This window comes from Hyperolius riggenbachi, chromosome 12, assembly GCF_040937935.1.
Source record: "Hyperolius riggenbachi isolate aHypRig1 chromosome 12, aHypRig1.pri, whole genome shotgun sequence".
Lineage (NCBI taxonomy): Eukaryota > Metazoa > Chordata > Amphibia > Anura > Hyperoliidae > Hyperolius > Hyperolius riggenbachi.
Genome location: NC_090657.1, coordinates 168,155,376 through 168,174,643, shown reverse-complemented (window position 1 = coordinate 168,174,643; position 19,268 = coordinate 168,155,376). Strand labels below are relative to the sequence as shown.

The window sequence follows — 19,268 nt, the reverse complement described above, 5'->3', positions numbered from 1 at the left end:
TCCTGCTACATTCTCTTCTCTGTCGTCCTCCTCCTCCTTGGCTGAGTGGCATTTCAACTCTACTGGTGCTGTGATCTCCTCTCCAGCTACACAGCCGGGCCCCAGCTCCCCAGGGCCTATGCTGCATGCCAGGTACGACAGTGTCACTCCATATTAGACATGTCTTGCCTCAAAGTGGAGAGTCACACTGGAGCAGTTCTCCTGGCTGCTCTTAACAAACAGGTGGATCAGTGGCTGACCTCACACCAACTGGACATTGACAACGTGGTGTGTGACAGTGGCAGCAATCTAATTTCAGCTTTGAATTTGGGAAAGTTGAATAGTGGCACATGTGCATGGCACATGTGCTGAATCTCATCATTCAGAGATTTGTGTCTAAGTACCCAGGCTTACAGGACGTCCTGAAGCAGGCCAGGAAGTTGTGTGGGCATTTCAGGCGGTCTTACACGACCATGGCACGCTTTGCGGACATTCAGCGGAGAAACAACTTGCCGGTGAGATGCTTGATTTGTGATAGCCCGACTCGCTGGAATTTGACCCTGGTCATGTTTGACCGCCTGCTACAACAGGAGAAAGCCGTCACCCAGTATCTCTACAACTAGAAGGACACAGTCTGGGGAGATGGGGATGTTCTGGCCCAAGAACTGGACACTCATGCGAAATGCCTGCAGGCTCATGCGGCCGTTAGAGGAGGTGACAAACATGGTGAGTTGCAGTGAAGGCGCCATCAGCGACTTGATCCCCTATGCTTTTTTCCTGGAGCGTGCCATGCATAGAGTTGTGGATCAAGCTGTGAAGGAGCGTGAAGAGGAACATTAACAGGAGGAAGAGTTTTGGGATCAATTCTCATTAGAACCAGATGTTTCCTCAACACTTGCGGTAGCACAGAGGGGGGAGGAGGAGGAGGAAGAAGAGTCGTGTGGGGAAGAGGAGTCAGACTCAGATGATGAGGAAGGCGTTGTTTTGGAGGAGGAGGAGGAGGTGGCAGAAGAACAACCACAGCAGGCATTGCAGGAGGCTTGTGCTGCTCAACGTTCCCGTGGTATTGTTCGTGGCTGGGGGGAGGAGGAGAACTTACTGGACGTCACTGAGGAAGAGCAAGAGGAGATGGATAATACGTCTGGATCCAAATTTGTGCAGATGGTGTCTTTCATGCTGTCCAGCCTGTTGAGGGGCCCAATATAAAAAAAACTCAAGGGAAATGAGCTGTACTGGGTGGCCACGCTACTAGTCCCTCGGTATAGGCTCAAAGTGGCGGAGATGTTACCAACTCACCTGAAGGCAGAAAGGATGCAGCACATGCAGAACAATCTGGCAACTATGCTTTACAGTGTGTTTAAGGGTGATGTCACAGCACAACGGAATAAAGGTTCCACTGCCAGTAATCCTCCTCCCATGTCCACGCAAGCAAGGACAGGACACTCCAGCAATCCACCCTCCACCAACGCCTGGACCGGTAGGTAGCCGACTACCTGGCCTTAAGTGTGGATGTAGACACTGTGAGCAGCGATGAACCCTTGGACTACTGGATGCACAGGCTTGACCTGTCTCCAAAGCTGTCACAATTTGCCATCCAACTTCTGTCTTGCCCTGCCTCAAGCGTCCTGTCAGAAAGGACCTTCAGCGCAGCTGGATGCATTTTCACTGAGAAGAGAAGTCGCCTAAGTCACAAAAGTGTTCAGTACTTCACCTTTATCAAAATGAATGAGGCATGGATGCTAGCAGCGGCCGCTATAATAATTTCTCTGGTGCGTGTACATGCCTGCCTAATTTTTCTGGCTGCACTGCAGCTGCAACAACAACACATAAGGCATGTGCATGTGTCAATTCCCCTTCGTGATCGTTACCTTGCTGCGGTGAAGGGGCTTGCGTATCACAATGAAGCAACGACCGCCGGCTATATGAGTGTCTCGGGGGGGCAAACCCCAGATAAGGTCGTTGCTTCATTGTGGACAGACTAAATTTGATCAGCTGGACACTCAGTCACTGTTGTTCTGTCATTCAGCTACCTCAGCCCGACCATATGGGCTTGAAAACCGTCATCGCCTGCACTCTGGCCATGGTGCGCACCAGTCCAGCACGGCCGTCACAACACAAACAGCTGTTTGCGGTGCCTTACACAGTGAGTTTGGTCTGTCAGTGTAAAACAGTACTCTAATTACACTCCCTGATTGATGTATACACATGCAAGATGTTTTAAACCACTTTAGGCCTCCAATTTAGCAATAAAATGTGATTTCTGCCCTTAAAACGCTGCTGTGCGTCAAATCCTGATTTTTCCCGGTGAGTTTTGGTGTGTATCCCACTCCGCCATGCCCCCCTCCAGGTGTTAGATCCCTTGAAACATCTTTTCCTTCACGTTTGTGGCCAGCATTAATGTTTCTAGTTTTCAAAGTTCGCCTCACCATTGAAGTCTACTGCGGTTTGCAAAAGTTTGCGCGAACCGAACTTTTGCGGAAGTTCACGTTCGCAGTTCGAGAACCGAAAATCGGAGGTTCGAGCCATCTCTAGTCCTATGTAGATCTTAAAGCCTTATATTAGGGGTGGTAATATAAAAGAAAAAGCTAGAACAGGGAAAACAAGTAGGGAAAGAGGAGTGCTGGTGTTGATACATCCCCTTTATAATGCTGCACAGATTGTCAAAAGAAGGCAGCCAGAGTGTCTAAGCATCCAGATACAACTGAAACCTATAGAGTTGAGCTCTTACTAGTCACCTCGCACATACAAGTAACAATAACAATAACAATAATATTTATATAGCGCTTTTCTCCCTGGGGACTCAAAGCGCTGTAGACTAAGTAGACTAATAATAAGAGTGCAGTAGAGTTCCAACTAATAAGGATACCAGTAGTAGTAGGAAAGGGGAATCCCTTCTCGTAGGAAAAGATACCAGATATATAAAAAAAACATGGGATAAGATGTACCCCAAAATAGACCTCCTGTCTTAAGAACAAGGTATATGCTAAGGGAGTGGGACTACAGTAAAGGACTGGTTACCCATAGGTACCTGTCAGGGGAAGGGGGAGGTGTATCAGGACAGGAACACTAGGGACCAATGTAAGCCATCATTATGCCCCACCATGCCACCTAAACCCCCAGCACAAGAGTGCTTGAAGAACCAATGAGAGCACCCTAGGAATCTAGTATTATTATTATTTAGTATTTATACAGCGCTGGCATCTTCTGCAGCGTTTTACAAAGTATTCTCCAAACTTTCCCATGTTCTTGGCCACAGGCTATTTGCAGACATTAAATCAGCGATTGCAGGATGTAGACAGGCTTGAGATCTACCTGAGCAAAATGGAAGACATCATTGACCACCAAGGAATATTTTATTTTTGTTTGTTTCTTTGTTTTTGAAGAGAGCGACCAAACAAAGCTCCATTAATGAAAGTAAAGAAGTCCACAAGAAAATGTAGAAAATATAATTGAAATGTCACTATAAAATATATACTTATCCCACCTTGTTAGCTTCAGTGAGAAGCTTGGCATTAACTTTCATTCCCAGTTTTTTAATGTCTGGAGAGTAATTCACCCCCACAAGGCTGATTCAGGAGTACAGATGGTCAAATGTCAGTCTTGCTCCTGTATTTGTTCTTTATAAAGTTCATGTTTGAAAATGCTGAATCACAAAGACACGAGGATGCAAAGAAGGCCTTAACTTGATGAGCAACTGAAATCAAATGGGGAGACCTTTCCTTTGAAACTACAGATCAGACATTTATTGAATCAGCAGAGCTCTTCCCAGCCAAACCATTTCTCAGATGCCTTTTCTACTGATGTGGATGTCTCTACAACATTTATATCTGAGATTGGAAATAAAAGCAAACCTTTAGACAGGTCCGATGGCCCTGAAATCAGAGAAACATCTTCAAAGTTCTTCCTTCTTGAGAGAAATTACAATCAGAAATCTGTCCCTTTCACAGGGTAATAATGCATACATTTAAAATCGGCGCGGTAGTATATGGCTGATCCTGCTTCTGCACAAGTCCAGGACGTATTAATTACTATTCCCCCTCCAGGCCGCCATGGATAGTGGGGAATGATATAATTCGGCTTCCAGCGATTGCCGGAGGCTGAATTATTGTGTTTTTTAAGCAACCTCGGCTCCGTCTTCTAATGGCGCCGACGTTACTCACTGAGCGCTGTGCAGTTGTGATTCCTATTGTAGCCTATGGTGGCACCGGCTGCGCCCAAATCTAGCAGCGCCGAAAAGCACTGCTCCGGGTAATAATGGAGGTTCTACAGTCAGTGCTTTTAAAACATACAAAGGCCTTCAAACTGTTCCTTTCTCAAATTATCCTCCCAAAGGCCCAAATGATCTGAAAAGGTTATCTCAAGGGAAAGACAAACATATTCTGGGTATGATTTGTTTAAGTTTCAAACTTAAAATCATTACATTTTTCAGTGACATCTTCCAACAGGACAAACATGGAGCTATTACACCCTCCTGGAATTTCCGGAAGTATTTGTTATGTGGGCTGCAGCGAAAGTAATGCAAACGGAGGCACAACTTATTTAATGATTGACACAGGGTGTTAAATCTACCCGAGTTGGTAAAATAACTTTTTTTTCTATACAGGCATTTTAGAATCTTTATCTTCATTGCAGGTGAATGATAGATTCCAAGAAGAAGAAACATGCTATCATTGAGTTCTTGATAAATGAGGGGTGGTCAGTTGATGGTCTCCAACACTTTGTAGTTTGTCTTCAGTGCTGGTTTCCTGTTCTTCTGAAACCCCTTCATCCATCCATGCACATTGCTCTTGCCACTGGGGTTATCTCCATAAACATTCTGTAGAAGTTGGACAGCCATGGGCCCTCTTTATCAAGTGAAGAACTCAATGATGATACGTTACTTGAAATTCATTATTCACCTGCAAATTCAAATATTCTGAAACATCTTGTATTCTAATACCAAGCACAATTTAAATTCTCCATGATGGTAAATAATAATTAAAAAAAAAGTTATGTCACCTGTAGCATTACTTTTATTAAAGCTCTTGTATTATAAATATTACTATGGTTGAAAGAAGCTGAATAAACTTCTGGAGGACTTTTTCTTTGCTGACCCCATGGAGGCTTCCCATACCCCATTTCAAGCTCACCAATCAACTCTGAAAAACTTTGTTTTAATAAATTGGGCCAAAAAAATGTGTCTTAATCAAGGTTTTGTGATATAATTTTGTTCCAAGACCTCCTAGACTGCTTGCTGGAGAAGGACGATATCGGAAAAACAAAACATCTTAAATGTGCATTGCTTCAGCAAAGTGCTGGTGAGAGCAGGCAGGACAGGATTTAGTATCTTTGAATATCTTCAGTTTTTAATAAATATCCTCACCCCACAATATGGCCTTTGAAGCAATCATTTTCATAGCATCTTTCTTTACTTCAAAGTCATTGAAAACTATTCTGACAAACGTAGCCAATTTCACATCAACCGATTCATCAACTCAAAGAGAAAAATAGCTGCAGTCTTTACCTGTGAAATGATGTAATCTTCCAGGACTTCAACTCCTCTGTTTAGGCTGAATTCACACTACTTAACAAAAAAAAAAGTGTTGTTGTAGCGGCAGCACATGTATTTCCAATGCATAACATGCATTGTGCACCTAAATAACCAAGGTGGATTTTTTTTAACATGCAGGAAAACACATACTTTGATAAATGGGCCCCCTGTTTTAAATGGACTGTCAGCTGTAATGAACAGGAAAGCACAGGAAATATGTGCACAGTGTAAATGTTGTCTAGCTATTCTAGAAGAGGTTTAAAGGAAAACTTAAGTCAAATAAAAAAAATGACATTTACTCACCTGGGGCATCCCTCAGCACCCCGAAGCTGGATGGTGCCCTCGCAGCCCCGCTCCGATCGTCCTGTCCCCGCCGGCGGCTACTTCCGGTTCGGCGACAGCCGCCGACAGGCTGGGAACGCGGCTGATTTTCCGCGTTCCCAGCCGCTGCTATCACCCTCTATGCTGCTATAGCGTATATATAGACGCTATAGCAGCATAGAGGGTGATAGCAGCGGCTGGGAACGCGGAAAATCAGCCGCGTTCCCAGCCTGTCGGCGGCTGTCGCCGAACCGGAAGTAGCCGCCGGCGGGGACAGGACGATCGGAGCGGGGCTGCGAGGGCACCATCCAACTTCGGGGTGCTGAGGGATGCCCCAGGTGAGTAAATGTCATTTTTTTTTATTTGACTTAAGTTTTCCTTTAAAGAGACTCTGCAACAAAATGTTCAGCCTAAGTTCTTCTATCCTATAAGTTCCTTTGCCTGTTCTAATGTGCTCTGGCTTACTGCAGCCTTTCCTAATTGCACAGTGGCTGTGTTATCTCTGTTATATGATCTAATCTGTTTTCTTCTGTTAGCTCTGTCGGGTTAAGGCTGGAATGTGTGGAATGTGCAGGGCTGCTTGTGATTGGATAGAAGTGATATACACCCTCTGCAGGCCCCCTGCAGGCTCTGTATGACTCACACACTCTGCTTATGTGAGCCTATCACAAGCTGGCTAGTTTGTTTGCAAACACTGCCTAAAACTGGCAATTACAAGCCAGGATTGCAGCAGAGAGTGGCAGAAACAGCACAGAGGGGTCCAGGAGAACATAATGAATAGAATGGTATGCTTTTTGCTGTAAACATTTTAGAGTACAGATTCTCTTTAAGGTAAATAAAGGCAGATATAGGGTTATATTTTTCAGGTTACCAAAAAGCACCGCTGGGTGTGGTAGGGAATTCCAAATGGTAGAGACAGCATGGCAGAAAGCTCTGGCTCCAAAGGTTTTGAGGTGCACTCTGGGAGTGACCAAGTATATGGATCCTGCTGATGTGAGGTTGTGAGAGGTGTGGTGCAATGTCAGCAAGTCCTTCAGGTACCCAGAGCCCAAATTGTGTAGGGATTTGAATGTCAATGTCAACAGTCCAATCTTGAAAAGTTATGCTGTACATAATGTCAGCCAAAGCAGTTATGAATAAGTATTTCAGCCTTTAAATGTTGGTCTACTGCATTATCATTCTTCAGCGATCTAGAAAGAGTGAGAGCGCTAGAGAGAAAAAGAGAAAGTTCTGGAGCGAGAGAGTACTAAAGAGGGAGCTAGTTCTAGAGAGAGAGAGAGAGAGAGAGAGAGAGAGATAGGGCTCGATTTACAATGCGGTGCTAACCCAGTTAGAGACTTTAGGCGTGATAACCATTGCACCACGCTGGTGAAAAGCCAGTTTAGGCGTGATAAGTTTAGGCGTGATAAGTTTAGATAAGTTTAGATCGCGCGCAAAGTCCCGCACGCAAAGCAGCGCCATTAAACTCTATGCGAAGTGCACCAGACTTTACTAGCGCAAAACTTTTGATCAGCTGTGCGCTGCGGTGCTTACCCAGTTGGTGCTTAAACTTATCATGCCTAAACTTATCATGCCTAAACTTATCACACCTAAACTTATCATGCCTAAACTGAGTTTAGGCATGATAAAGGGCTTTTCACCAGCGTGCTAACTGTTAGCACCGCTTTGTGAATCAGGCCCATAGTATTCAAGAAAGGTTCTACAAACCAAGCTCTGTGGAGAGATCTGTAGAGGGAGACTTTGCACACAGTGGCCCATATGCAATTCATTTTTTCTCCCTGGGGATAATTTTTCAACTTCTTTTTCAAATAACTTTTCAGCACTTTGCAATGAAAAAATGTATCAAAATGTAGGTGAAAAAGCACTTTCAAAATAATGTAAGTATTTTTTTTTGCTTGCTGATGGTTTAAAATGCATTTTGATAACAAGGTGTAAAAAGATCACCTAGGAGAAAACACAGGAGAAAAAGGTAATTGCATATGGTGTGTGGGGTTATTTGTGTGCGAGTTCTCATATATAATCAGAGTCACTGTTTGTATCTTTCTATAGGGTCACTCACGGCATCGCCACAAGAGAGACTGGATAATTGATACCTTTTCACTTCAAGAGGAGCTACCTGGTCCTTATCCAAAGCTGATTGGCACGGTAAGAGATCACACAGCCTCTGTGTGTGTGTTTGTTTTACAAAATGCTACTTCCATAAAGAGAAAAAAAAAGTTTGTGTGTCAAAGTCTTGAGCAAGGTGAACATTATGGCCCATACTCACGGGCAACTGTTTGGCCTGTCGCCAGCACACGTGAGCGTATGCGCGACAGGCCAGCGACAGCTCGTCACCAGGTCGCTCCGCATACACACGGCGGAGGGACCTGGCAACTGATGCAGCGGAAGCTGTCGCTGTTGCTCCTCCCCGCGCCGGAAGCCCAATGTAATCCTATCTTGTTGCTGTCGCTAGTCCGCGTACTCACGCGGACTAGCGACAGTTGCGGCGGCGACTGTCGCCAGGCGATTGAGCGGTTCAATCGCCTGGCGACATCAGCGACGAGCGACAGTTCGGGGTGCGCGCCCGTGCAACGCGGCATACTCATGGGCAACCTGTCGCGCGCCGTGTGTTGCAGCGACAATTGTAGCCCGTGAGTATGGGCCATGTATGCAGTTGGCTGATGGTGTAATGGTTAAGGGCTCTGCCTCTGACACAGGAGACCAGGGTTCGAATCTCGGCTCTGCCTGTTCAGTAAGCCAGCACTAATTCAGTAGGAGACCTTTGGCAAGTCTCCCTTACACTGCTACTGCCAATAGAGCGCGCCCTAGTGGCTGCTGCTCTGCTCTGGCGCTTTGAGTCCGCAAGGAGAAAAGCGCAATATAAATGTTATTTGTCTTGTCTTGTCATTATATACCCCAGAGAGGTCAATTGTCATTCACAGAAAGGCAGCCAGATCAATAAATCCGCCAGGCTGGATTAAATAAGTGATCTACATGTCCTGTCAAGGGGGAGATGGAATTTGATGTAAACTCTAGCTCACCTATAAATAAGTAAATACAGGTTTTCTCTCATTTCATACTTTTCTTTATGCTATCCATACGAAACTTAGTGGGATTGTCACTGGTCACAATATGAACATGTCAAGTCTTCAATCTTAATTGTAGAATATTCTGCAAAGAAGATAATGGTTTCCCTGAAATACAACATAATTTTTACCCAGTGTTTGATATCTATGGACAGCAGAGAATCGGAGGAATGGATTATTGTTATTATAATTCCTGTCTGATGTATTGTCATATGACATTTCCAGATATTGCATAACTCTTTCTTCCTCTACTGAGAGGGGGCAGATCAGATGACAGAGTCTGCCCATGTCTCATTACAATCTCCAACCCCAAAGAAATGGGGTTAAAATTCTGAACACACACTGTTACAGTCCTTCCATGCTGATCCCATCCATCCCAGATCCATCTGCTAGCCCAGTTGGACCCGGGCTCATCTTTGGACTTTTTACAAATAACTTTCTACCAACATTCTTGGGCCCATATGCAATTAACTTTTTCTCCTGCGTTTTCTCCTAGGTGAAATTTTTAAACTGGTCAATAAAATGCCTTTTAACCAGTTCACCTCCAAGGGTTTTTACCCTGATGGACCAGCGCAATTTTCACCAGTCAGTGCTCCTCCCTTTTATACCCTAATAACTTTATTACTACTTATCACAAGAAAATGATCTATACCTCGTTTTTTTCGCCACCAATTAGGCTTTCTGTGGATAGTATATTTTGCTAAGTATTTTTTCATTCTAAATGTGTTTTAATGGGAAAAACACAAAAATAATGGAAAAAAATCTTTATTTCTCAGTTTTAGGCCATTATAGTTTTAAAATTAAATATTCTCCTGTGGATAAAGCCGACATTTTATTTGCCCAGTTGTCCCGATTATTAAACTTTTCAAAATTTTGTCCCTATCACAATGTATGGCAACAATTTATTATTTTGAAATATAGGTGTTATTTTTCTGCTTACTTTTTTTGTTGTCCAGTCCATAATTACAAGCCCCTATGTAGTAAAGTAAAAGTACCGGTAATTTTCTCTCATAAAATATGGATTAAAAAAAGAGTCCCTAAGGCAACTATTTATGTATTTTTTTTAAGCGGATTTTTTTTTTTTTACAAGTATTTTTTTTTTTTTTAACTTTGGAAGTGTAAGTTATTTTTTTATATTGTGTATGTATGTATGTCCCTGTATGTGTAATATACTTTTTGGGCACAAGATGGTGGAAGTGAACACTCTCCCGTTATAGGAAGTGATCACTTTTTTTTTCTTTTTTTACAATTTATTACACTGTGTCGGCTTCCTGTTTTATGAATAGACACGTCCGCTGTTCGTGGTCACGTCCATTCACTCCAGGTATTGAGATTGGGTAGAGGACCGCTCGGTCCTCTTCCCCAATCACTCAGCACGGAATCCCAATGGAAATGGCGGCGGGAGCGGGACGCACACGTGCAGAGCGGCGGTGGGAACGCGCAACGTATTAAAACGTCATGTTGCCATTAAGGCCTGGTGCACACCAAAAACCGCTAGCAGATCCGCAAAATGCTAGCAGATTTTGAAACGCTTTTTATTCTTTTTCTGTAGCGTTTCAGCTAGCATTTTGCGGTTTTGTGAAGCGTTTTTGGTGTAGTAGATTTCATGTATTGTTACAGTAAAGCTGTTACTGAACAGCTACTGTAACAAAAAACGCCGGCAAACCGCTCTGAAGTGCCGTTTTTCAGAGCGGTTTGCGTTTTTCCTATACTTAACATTGAGGCAGAAACGCCTCCGCAATCCAAAATCTGCAGCAGCCCGGGAGTATGCGTTTCTGCAAAACGCCTCCCGCTCTGGTGTGCACCAGCCCATTGAAATACATTACCCTAGCGGATCCGCACCCGCAAGCGGATCGCAAACCGCAGCGGAAACCGCTCTGGTGTGCACTAGGCCTAACAGGGTAAAACATGATGTTTTAATACAATAGATTGTCATTAAGTGGTTAAGCCACAAGAAATCAAGAAAATACAGAGTACTTTTTCACGTACTTTTTTTGTTAGATGTTTTTGACAACTTTCTGTAATAACTTTTTGCATAATTTCCAGTGATGAGTGAACATTTTTATGAAAATAATGTTAAATTCGACTTTCAAAAGTAAATGCTATAGAAAATCATTTTGTAATAATTTAGTGATTTTTGGGGGGGAATTGTTGTGGTAAAAAAAAAATGTTCGCACCAAAAATAAATGTTTTTTTGCATCTTCGTGGTAAAAATAAAGATTTTTTGCAGTTTCCCCATATTGAGAAAATACAATGTATTTTTGCAAAAATGTTCTTGTAATCAAAAATGCCTTTTTCAACAAGAAAATTCAGTGCAAGACTAATGATTTCATAATGAAATAAATGAATTATCCATTTCAGTCTAAGCACTTGTTCTAAGTATCCTCTGCAAAGAATCCTGCCTTTCGTAGAGAACATTACCATAATAGTTTTATTATATATATTGTTATGTCTAGTTAGATTGCAATAACACTTTTTCCTACAGGACTAACTAGAGTTAGAATATTGTCTTCTCACGCTCAAATGAGAAGTGGTGGCAGCTTACCCGATCTCTGGACGATATTGCAGATTGTATCGATTGTATTATGTGTGGACGCACCAACCAATCCAAAAGGTAACTTTGCCTACAGTGCTGGATGCCTTCAGAATTCCCTCAGTGTCTGTGGGTTGAATGGTAAGCCATGGCAAAGGGAACAGGAATTGGAGGGTGATATCTCACCAAGGTTGCTAAGAAGAGTGATTTGACCTTACTGTCAGATTTGGAAATTATTTGCTAGCTGAAGACTTGTGCAGCACAGATGTAGGTTTATGACAATTTGTATTTTACTTATTGGAAGCGGAATCTCCCTTTAAAGGCAAAAGTAGTTGAGCGAACCAGCGTCACCGGCTGATGCGTTAGCTTTGCCATCATGCCGTTACCAATCATAATCGTGTACCACCGCAGATAGGAAGCCGGAGTAATTAAGCTGAAACAACTCATACCTATAACAGATGGTGTGATGGATATTCAGATTCTATACATTAATGGCCACACTTCAAAAACAGCCTACAGCTCCGCAGGGAACACCTGCTACTGGATATACATCAGCTTTCACACCTTTTCACTTGATCTAAATAAAAGAGAAAATAGAAAAAAAAAAAAAAACACAGTCCAAGCATGTACAAATGTTACTACCGTGTTAAAAACATCAAAAAAGTGTCGGGCTGATTCTTCTCTCCCTGAATCCCCCACCCCAGGTAGATTACAAAGGATGATTGTTGCTTTTGTGTTTAAGCAAACATCAGCCGCTGAATCTTACGGTGTTTTACTCAGGTTAAGTTAGCGATGCACAAAACTGCGGAAGGCAATGTAGAAATACTTTCTTAGAAATAAAAATAAAATACTCACTCTGCAATAATTATAATATGAAAAGGTGAGCAGCAGCAGCAGAGAGAGAGAAGCGTGTTACAGATGACAGATTTATTTACCTTCAGCTACTCCAAGGGATTTGGTAAAAAAAATCAAAAAAACAAGTAAATAAGAATCCCACCCCCAGATTGGCAGGGCTTATTTATACACTCATTACTGAAATCTTAATGGCTGCATTAAGGCTTAGCGATTACACCGGCTATTTTGTGAACGTTCAGAGAAACAGGTGCACAGACAGGAAGATCTGTCAACATTAACGCCTTACAGAACGGAAATCAGTGGCTAGAGTTGCCACGTTTGCTAAAGAATTTAGCAAGTTATTAGTTCGAACCTGAAGGTAAAAATAATCTGATCAGGTAAACAATGCCAGTGACAGACCTTATTCTAAATAAAAGTCCAAGAAAAATCAAAATGAGGATCGCACACCACCATGGAGGTGCTGGACCATTGTAGACTGCAAGTAAAAAATCGAGACGGTCCGCACACTCAATCGATCCAAGATCAAGGTTTATTCAACCAAATGTGACACGTCCACTCCATAAACCAATGACTCGTTTCGGGGCCCCGTAGGGTCCCCTTTGTCAAGGTAAAGCAATAAAGAATGGTATTTTGCTTTACCTTGACAAAAGGGACCCTACGGGGCCCCGAAACGAGTCGTTGGTTTATGGAGTGGACATATGTCACAATTGGTTGAATAAACCTTGATCTTGGATCGATTGAGTGTGCGGACCGTCTCGATTTTTTACTTGCAGTCTACAATGGTCCAGCACCTCCATGGTGGTGTGCGATCCTCATTTTGATTTTTCTTGGACTTTTATTTAGAATAAGGTCTGTCACTGGCATTGTTTACCTGATCAGATTATTTTTACCTTCAGGTTCGAACTAATAACTTGCTAAATTCTTTAGCAAACGTGGCAACTCTAGCCACTGATTTCCGTTCTGTAAGGCGTTAATGTTGACAGATCTTCCTGTCTGTGCACCTGTTTCTCTGAACGTTCACAAAATAGCCGGTGTAATCGCTAAGCCTTAATGCAGCCATTAAGATTTCAGTAATGAGTGTATAAATAAGCCCTGCCAATCTGGGGGTGGGATTCTTATTTACTTGTTTTTTTGATTTTTTTTACCACCATGGAGGTGCTGGACCATTGTAGACTGCAAGTAAAAAATCGAGACGGTCCGCACACTCAATCGATCCAAGATCAAGGTTTATTCAACCAAATGTGACACGTCCACTCCATAAACCAATGACTCGTTTCGGGGCCCCGTAGGGTCCCCTTTGTCAAGGTAAAGCAATAAAGAATGGTATTTTGCTTTACCTTGACAAAAGGGACCCTACGGGGCCCCGAAACGAGTCGTTGGTTTATGGAGTGGACATATGTCACAATTGGTTGAATAAACCTTGATCTTGGATCGATTGAGTGTGCGGACCTTCTCGATTTTTTATTCTAAATAAAGGTGGCCATACACTGGTCGATTTGCCATCAGATTCGACCAAAAGATAGATCCCTCTCTGATCGAATCTGATCACAGTCTGTGGAGCTGCCGCTGCCCCCCCCCCCCCCCCCCGCATACATTACCTGTTCCGGCCGGTGCGAGCCCCCTGGTCCACCGCTGTCTTCTTCTCCGCCTGGTCCCGGCATCTTCACCGCATCGGCTCCCGGCTGGCATCTTCTCCCATCACCTTCCGCATCACACATCCGGCATCCGCATATAACTTTATGTCACTCCAGTGACAGCGGAAGTTCAAATAGAGTGCCCTCTATTTGTATTTCCGCTGTCACTGCAGTGACACAGGAAGTTATGCCGGATGCCGCGATGCGGAAAAGATGCCAGCCGGGAGGTGACAGCGGGTACTCGCGCCGGCGAAGCAGGTAATGTATCTCCGCTGTATTGCGTCGGTCGTCGGGCATTTGAACACCGCTATCGATGCACTCCCGACCCGCTCACGATCGAGAAAAATCTTCCGCACGGATGGATCGACGGGAGTCGACGGGAACGATGGATTTCAGACGGAAATCCATCATTCTGTTAGCAGTGTGCGCAGAGATTTCACAGCCGTTTCGATCACTGTGATCGAAGCGGCCTGTATTTCGGCTGGAAAATCGTTAGGTGTATGGGCCCCTTTAGACTTTCCTGGAACCTCATGTTCTTATTTTAATGTAATGTTTATTCAGCTCCCTGTGATGCCACCCTCCATTTCCTGATACCTTTGTCACAGATTACCATTCATCCCTCAGGCACTGAGGGGATTCTGAAGGTATTCAACACCGCAGGCAAAGTAACCCTTTGGATTGATTGGTGAGTCCACACACACAATACAAAAAGGATGTCCAGCAGATGATAAAATAAACAACACTTAAAGGAAACCTAAACAGAGAAGGATATGGATTTTTTCCTTTTCAAATAATACCAGTTTCCTGACTCTCCTGCTGATCCTGTGTCTCCAATACTTTTGGCCACATCCCCTGAACAAGCATGCAGATCAGGTGCTCTGACTGACGTCAGACTGGATTAGCTGCATGCTTGTTTCAGGTCTGTGATTCAACCACTACTGCAGTGAAAGAGATCAGCAGGACTGCCGGGCAACTGGTATGGTTTAAAAGGAGACATCCATATCCTTCTCAGTTTATGTTCCCTTTAAGGCTCTATCATAATTTGCTTAAATCATGGATACCAATCATGCCTGGTCTACCAGATTCCCTGTCTAGGGGATCGATATCTCAGGCTGTGGACAAGCTATAAGAATCATTAACCTCTTCAAAGGTGTATCGACCTTGGCATATAATTCACTGTGAGCTGTGACCTGCTGCTCCTATGCTACTTCAAAATATTCCTCAAATTATGTCACAATGCTGAAATAAATATAGTAGGGGGGAATTACAGGATATTTTAGTGTGGAAAGGACAGTGGTTTATGACAGGGATCTGTTTTCTGGTTCCCTGACTTTCTTATCAGTATTCTTGTGAAGTCTGTATCAGAGAACGTCTGAGGAGTCATTACATGGGGGAACCAGGCTTGCTAGGAAGAAGTAATGGTTTTATGGCTTTTCCCGGGAGGGGAGTTTTACAACTCTGCCTATGGGAAGTGTAAACACCTTCTATAGACACATTTTTGTTTTTAAGCAAAAAGAAAATGTAAAAGGGAATTCGGCAGAATGCCTTTGTGCATGTACTTTCATGTGAGGTGTGCATCTGTCGCAGGTGAATCCGTCACACTCCCATACAGACCTACCAGACTTTTTGGAGCTAGTCCATTTGAGATGATTTTCGCAGCCACTCTTGGTCATATCCACTAGTTTGTAAGGAACGGGAGAACCAGCTAAAATGGCACACCAGGATCTTCAGCTGCTGGGCTTCAGGCATGGTGCTTGCTTTGGATACTGTCTCGGTGCTCTGAACCTTACTAAATATATTTGGTTGGTGTAGTGCAGTGTTCTCCCCTGGCTCTTTTGTTGTGCCCCCCAGCTGTCATCAGCTTGCCTCCTAATCCTCCTCCTATACTGTAAGAACAGTTGCGCAGAGAAGCACCGGCCCTGCATTCCTCTGTCACGCTCAACCCAGCTACTTTTTCATGCCACCCAGCTAGAAAGAAATTTCTGGGGAGAACACTGTAGTGGATTGTTCCCCTATTTGTTACAATTACGTAGTTGCAGCCATATTCCCGCAAGCAGGGAGTGGTTGTTGGTGTGATGCCTTGCCAAGTCACAAACGCTTTTCGCAAGCCTCATGCGCAGATTTCACAGCCTCAGAGGACACATATTTCAATTGCAGAGTCGCAAGCAGCTAACAATCAAACTTTTCCTTGCTCTGCCAGAACCAAAATGGCAGAAGTAATTACCTTAGCTTCAAAGCCAGTTTCAAAGAATGCAATTAACTTGTGTCCAAATATCCTTGCTGTGTAACTAGCCATAAATGGTTACTCCACTGACAGATATTGTAAACCAAGTTTTCTTAGAAGAAAACTGTCCCCAACATTCACGCCTCGCTCCAGAGCTGAGAGGAACTGATTCTATCTATCCAAATAGCTGCTTTCGGCCACAAACAACATTTCCACATGGGCAACAACTGGTTTAAACTGCCACATTTATTAGCAGAGCTTGCATGGTGAAAACTTTTAAGTACAGCTTATTGTAAACAATCGCAATATATCACCAGTCCGATGTCAACACTCACAGAGACCCATCTGGTTGGCAATTGTTTCGCTGAAGTAGCTTCCTCACGGAGTGGTGCTCTCCATGGCGGGGATAAGGCTCAAATGCCACGGGCATACTGTGCGTCTTAAGTTACCCTATAGGGATACGCCCACTACTGCCCGCTGAGCCAGTGCATGTCCCACGTCCTCCAGCGTAAGCATGTGTCACTACGGAGCACCGCCCACAACTGTCGGCAAATCACGGCTGCGCATACCACATTCAGCGGCACTCATAGAGCGTCACTGTCATGGTAACCAGACTGACGCCTGGTAACACTCCATCCACCCGGAAGATGGCATTTCTGCCGTCCTACGTCAGAGGGAGCATAAAGCACCGTGCAATGGGAACTACACTAGTGGAGGTGGTAACTTAGATCGCAAAGAGCAAGCTATCCAGGGGGGAGCCTTTTGTTCAGACCTTCCACATCAAAAGAGGAAAGCACCAGGTACCAAGGAGAGGTAATCAAATATTGGCAAGTAATCAACATTTATAAAGGACTAGAAAGAATCACCAAAAAGTGGTACACCAACACCAAAAAAGAGGGAAGGAGGAAAAAACAACCATCAATAAATAGTAATGATAATTAGTTCTTTTGCAGAAAAACACTTAGTTCATTCCGATCATTGAACCCTAACGGGCCCATAGCATTGGTTCTTGAGATCCAGGTTGACTGTCTTTGAGAAAGAAGTCTCTCCCTATCCCCTCCTCTCTGGGGGGTTATTACTGAAAACAGTCCAACTATCTTCAACTGGGTGGGATCACTTTGATGCACTTCTTTGAAACGTTCAACCAGTCTTGGAACCCTACCTTTGCCCTTCCTGATAAACCTAATATGTTCTACTAATCTTTCCCTCATCGGGCGAGTAGTTTTTCCTATATAGAAGAATAGACAGGGACATAGGAGGGCATAGACCACAAACTCAGTTCTACATCTCATGAAATCCTTAATTTGGAACTTAATGTCTCCCAACCGTACATTTTTAGTTTTATTTACATGATCACATGTAGGTCAATGTCCACATGGATAACATGCCTGAACTTTTTTTGCTCCCAACCATGATTTGGTCTGAGGTTTAACAAACTCACTCCTAGTAACAAGTGATCCCAAGGTAGGACTTCTTCTGTATGCCATAATAGGTGGTTGTTGGATCTTAGGTCCAAAGCCACAATCCTGCTCCAAGATATACCAATTTTTGGCTATGATCTCTTTAACTCTATTGGCCATAGGTGAATAGTCAAAGGTCATAACAAACCTATCTTCCTGCTCTACCATCTTTTCTCTAAGTAGCTCCCCTCTATCCATTGATCTAGCTCTTTCCAGAGCCACTTCAAGATCCTGTACCCCATAACCTTCTTCAATAAATCTGTTCCTCATCTCATCTGCCTGGATCTCAAAGTCTGAAACCCGAGAGTTATTTCTCCTAAGCCTAAGAAATTGACTGTAGGGTATCGCTTATTTGACATTGGGGGGGGGGGGGGGGGGGGGATGGTAGCTGTCATGATGGAGAACTGAGCTGGTGGCCGTATCCTTCCTATATCCCCTGGAAATGAATGCACCATTGTGAACCTCCAAGGTAAGGTGGAGAAAATTGACCCTGTCTCCACCTCATTCTCTCGGAAATAACATATTCCTGTCATTTTTGTCCAAATATTCCATAAAGGAACTGAAACGGTCCCTGGTGGAACCACAAATTACCAACACATCATCCACATACCTGGACCATGCCCTCATATCACATCTAAAGGGATTTCTGTCCCCATAGATGTATTACTCCTCCCACTTGGCCAAAAAGATATTGCTGCTTTCACTAGGGACAGCTGACCTGATTGTAACCCAAGAATTAATAATTTCCATATTATCTTCATATTTCATGGGTTGGGGGGCTCCTATGTTACCCACCTTCACACAAGTTGCTGGGCTCAGTCCGAAACCAGTTCTGGGAGGTCACCAGATTTCTTTTCCAGTTAAACCTCAGATCGGGGTTTTGTAACGATTGTGGGATATCTTCGTGGTCAGCGCACAAGACGTACGCTGACACTGCGGAAGTCCTCCACAAGCGTGTCAAAATAATAGAACCCAGCTTTTGGTGCAAGCACCAGTAGAGGGGAATTCCCACCGGCAGATGGAGCTGTGGAGTGCAGAGGAATAAACCCTCTACGCTGCCACAATTGCCAGATGGAAATTGTACGAAAAGAAGCAACACAAGGCAAGATAGCCCCTAAAGAGAGAGAGCACAGAGACAGAATCAATGTGTGTCCACCAAACTAGTCGCCACCCAGCGATGGTGAACACACAATGGCGGAAACAAAGTGGGAACGCAATCGCAAGAATGGCGATTGCCAAATAGTGACACCAGACTGAGCAGGACAGAGCACGAGAGTAGCAAAGGTACAGCAAACAACAATCAGAGGATAAAGAAAATAACAAACGCTAGCTAAACACCACACTCATTCGCAACAACGAACGCGTTTAAGACACGATCACCGCGCGATAGGCATCCAGTGATAAGCGTGCCACCCTAACTAGCCACAAGTAACACAAAAGAGCACAAACAGACAAGACAGACAGATGAGGTAGCCAGTAGCAACCGCTGCTCCAGCTTACACTCCAGGAACATAGGTCAGAAGGATCCACAGCCGCTACCGCTAGAGGCTAGTGCGATCCAAACAAGACAGACAGATGAAGTAGCCAGTAGCAACCGCTGCTCCAGCTTACACTCCAGGAACTCAGATCAGAAGGATCCACAGCCGCTACCGCTAGAGGCTAGTGCG

General features: G+C 43.9%; 1 protein-coding gene and 1 long non-coding RNA gene across 5 annotated transcripts in view; one reads left to right on the top strand and one right to left on the bottom strand.

Annotated features, from left to right (window-relative positions):
- The window catches only part of LOC137541790 (uncharacterized), a 318,006-nt gene that overhangs the window by 203,939 nt on the left and 94,799 nt on the right, over window positions 1-19,268 (bottom strand). The gene's annotated exons all lie outside the window — the stretch shown is intronic.
- The window catches only part of LOC137541786 (cadherin-like protein 26), a 136,024-nt gene that overhangs the window by 54,240 nt on the left and 62,516 nt on the right, over window positions 1-19,268 (top strand). For all 3 annotated transcript variants that reach the window (XM_068263293.1, XM_068263291.1, XM_068263292.1), the window contains exon 3: window positions 7,880-7,975. In XM_068263293.1, the coding sequence (XP_068119394.1) occupies window positions 7,880-7,975 (96 nt within the window). The remainder of the gene's footprint in view (window positions 1-7,879; window positions 7,976-19,268) is intronic.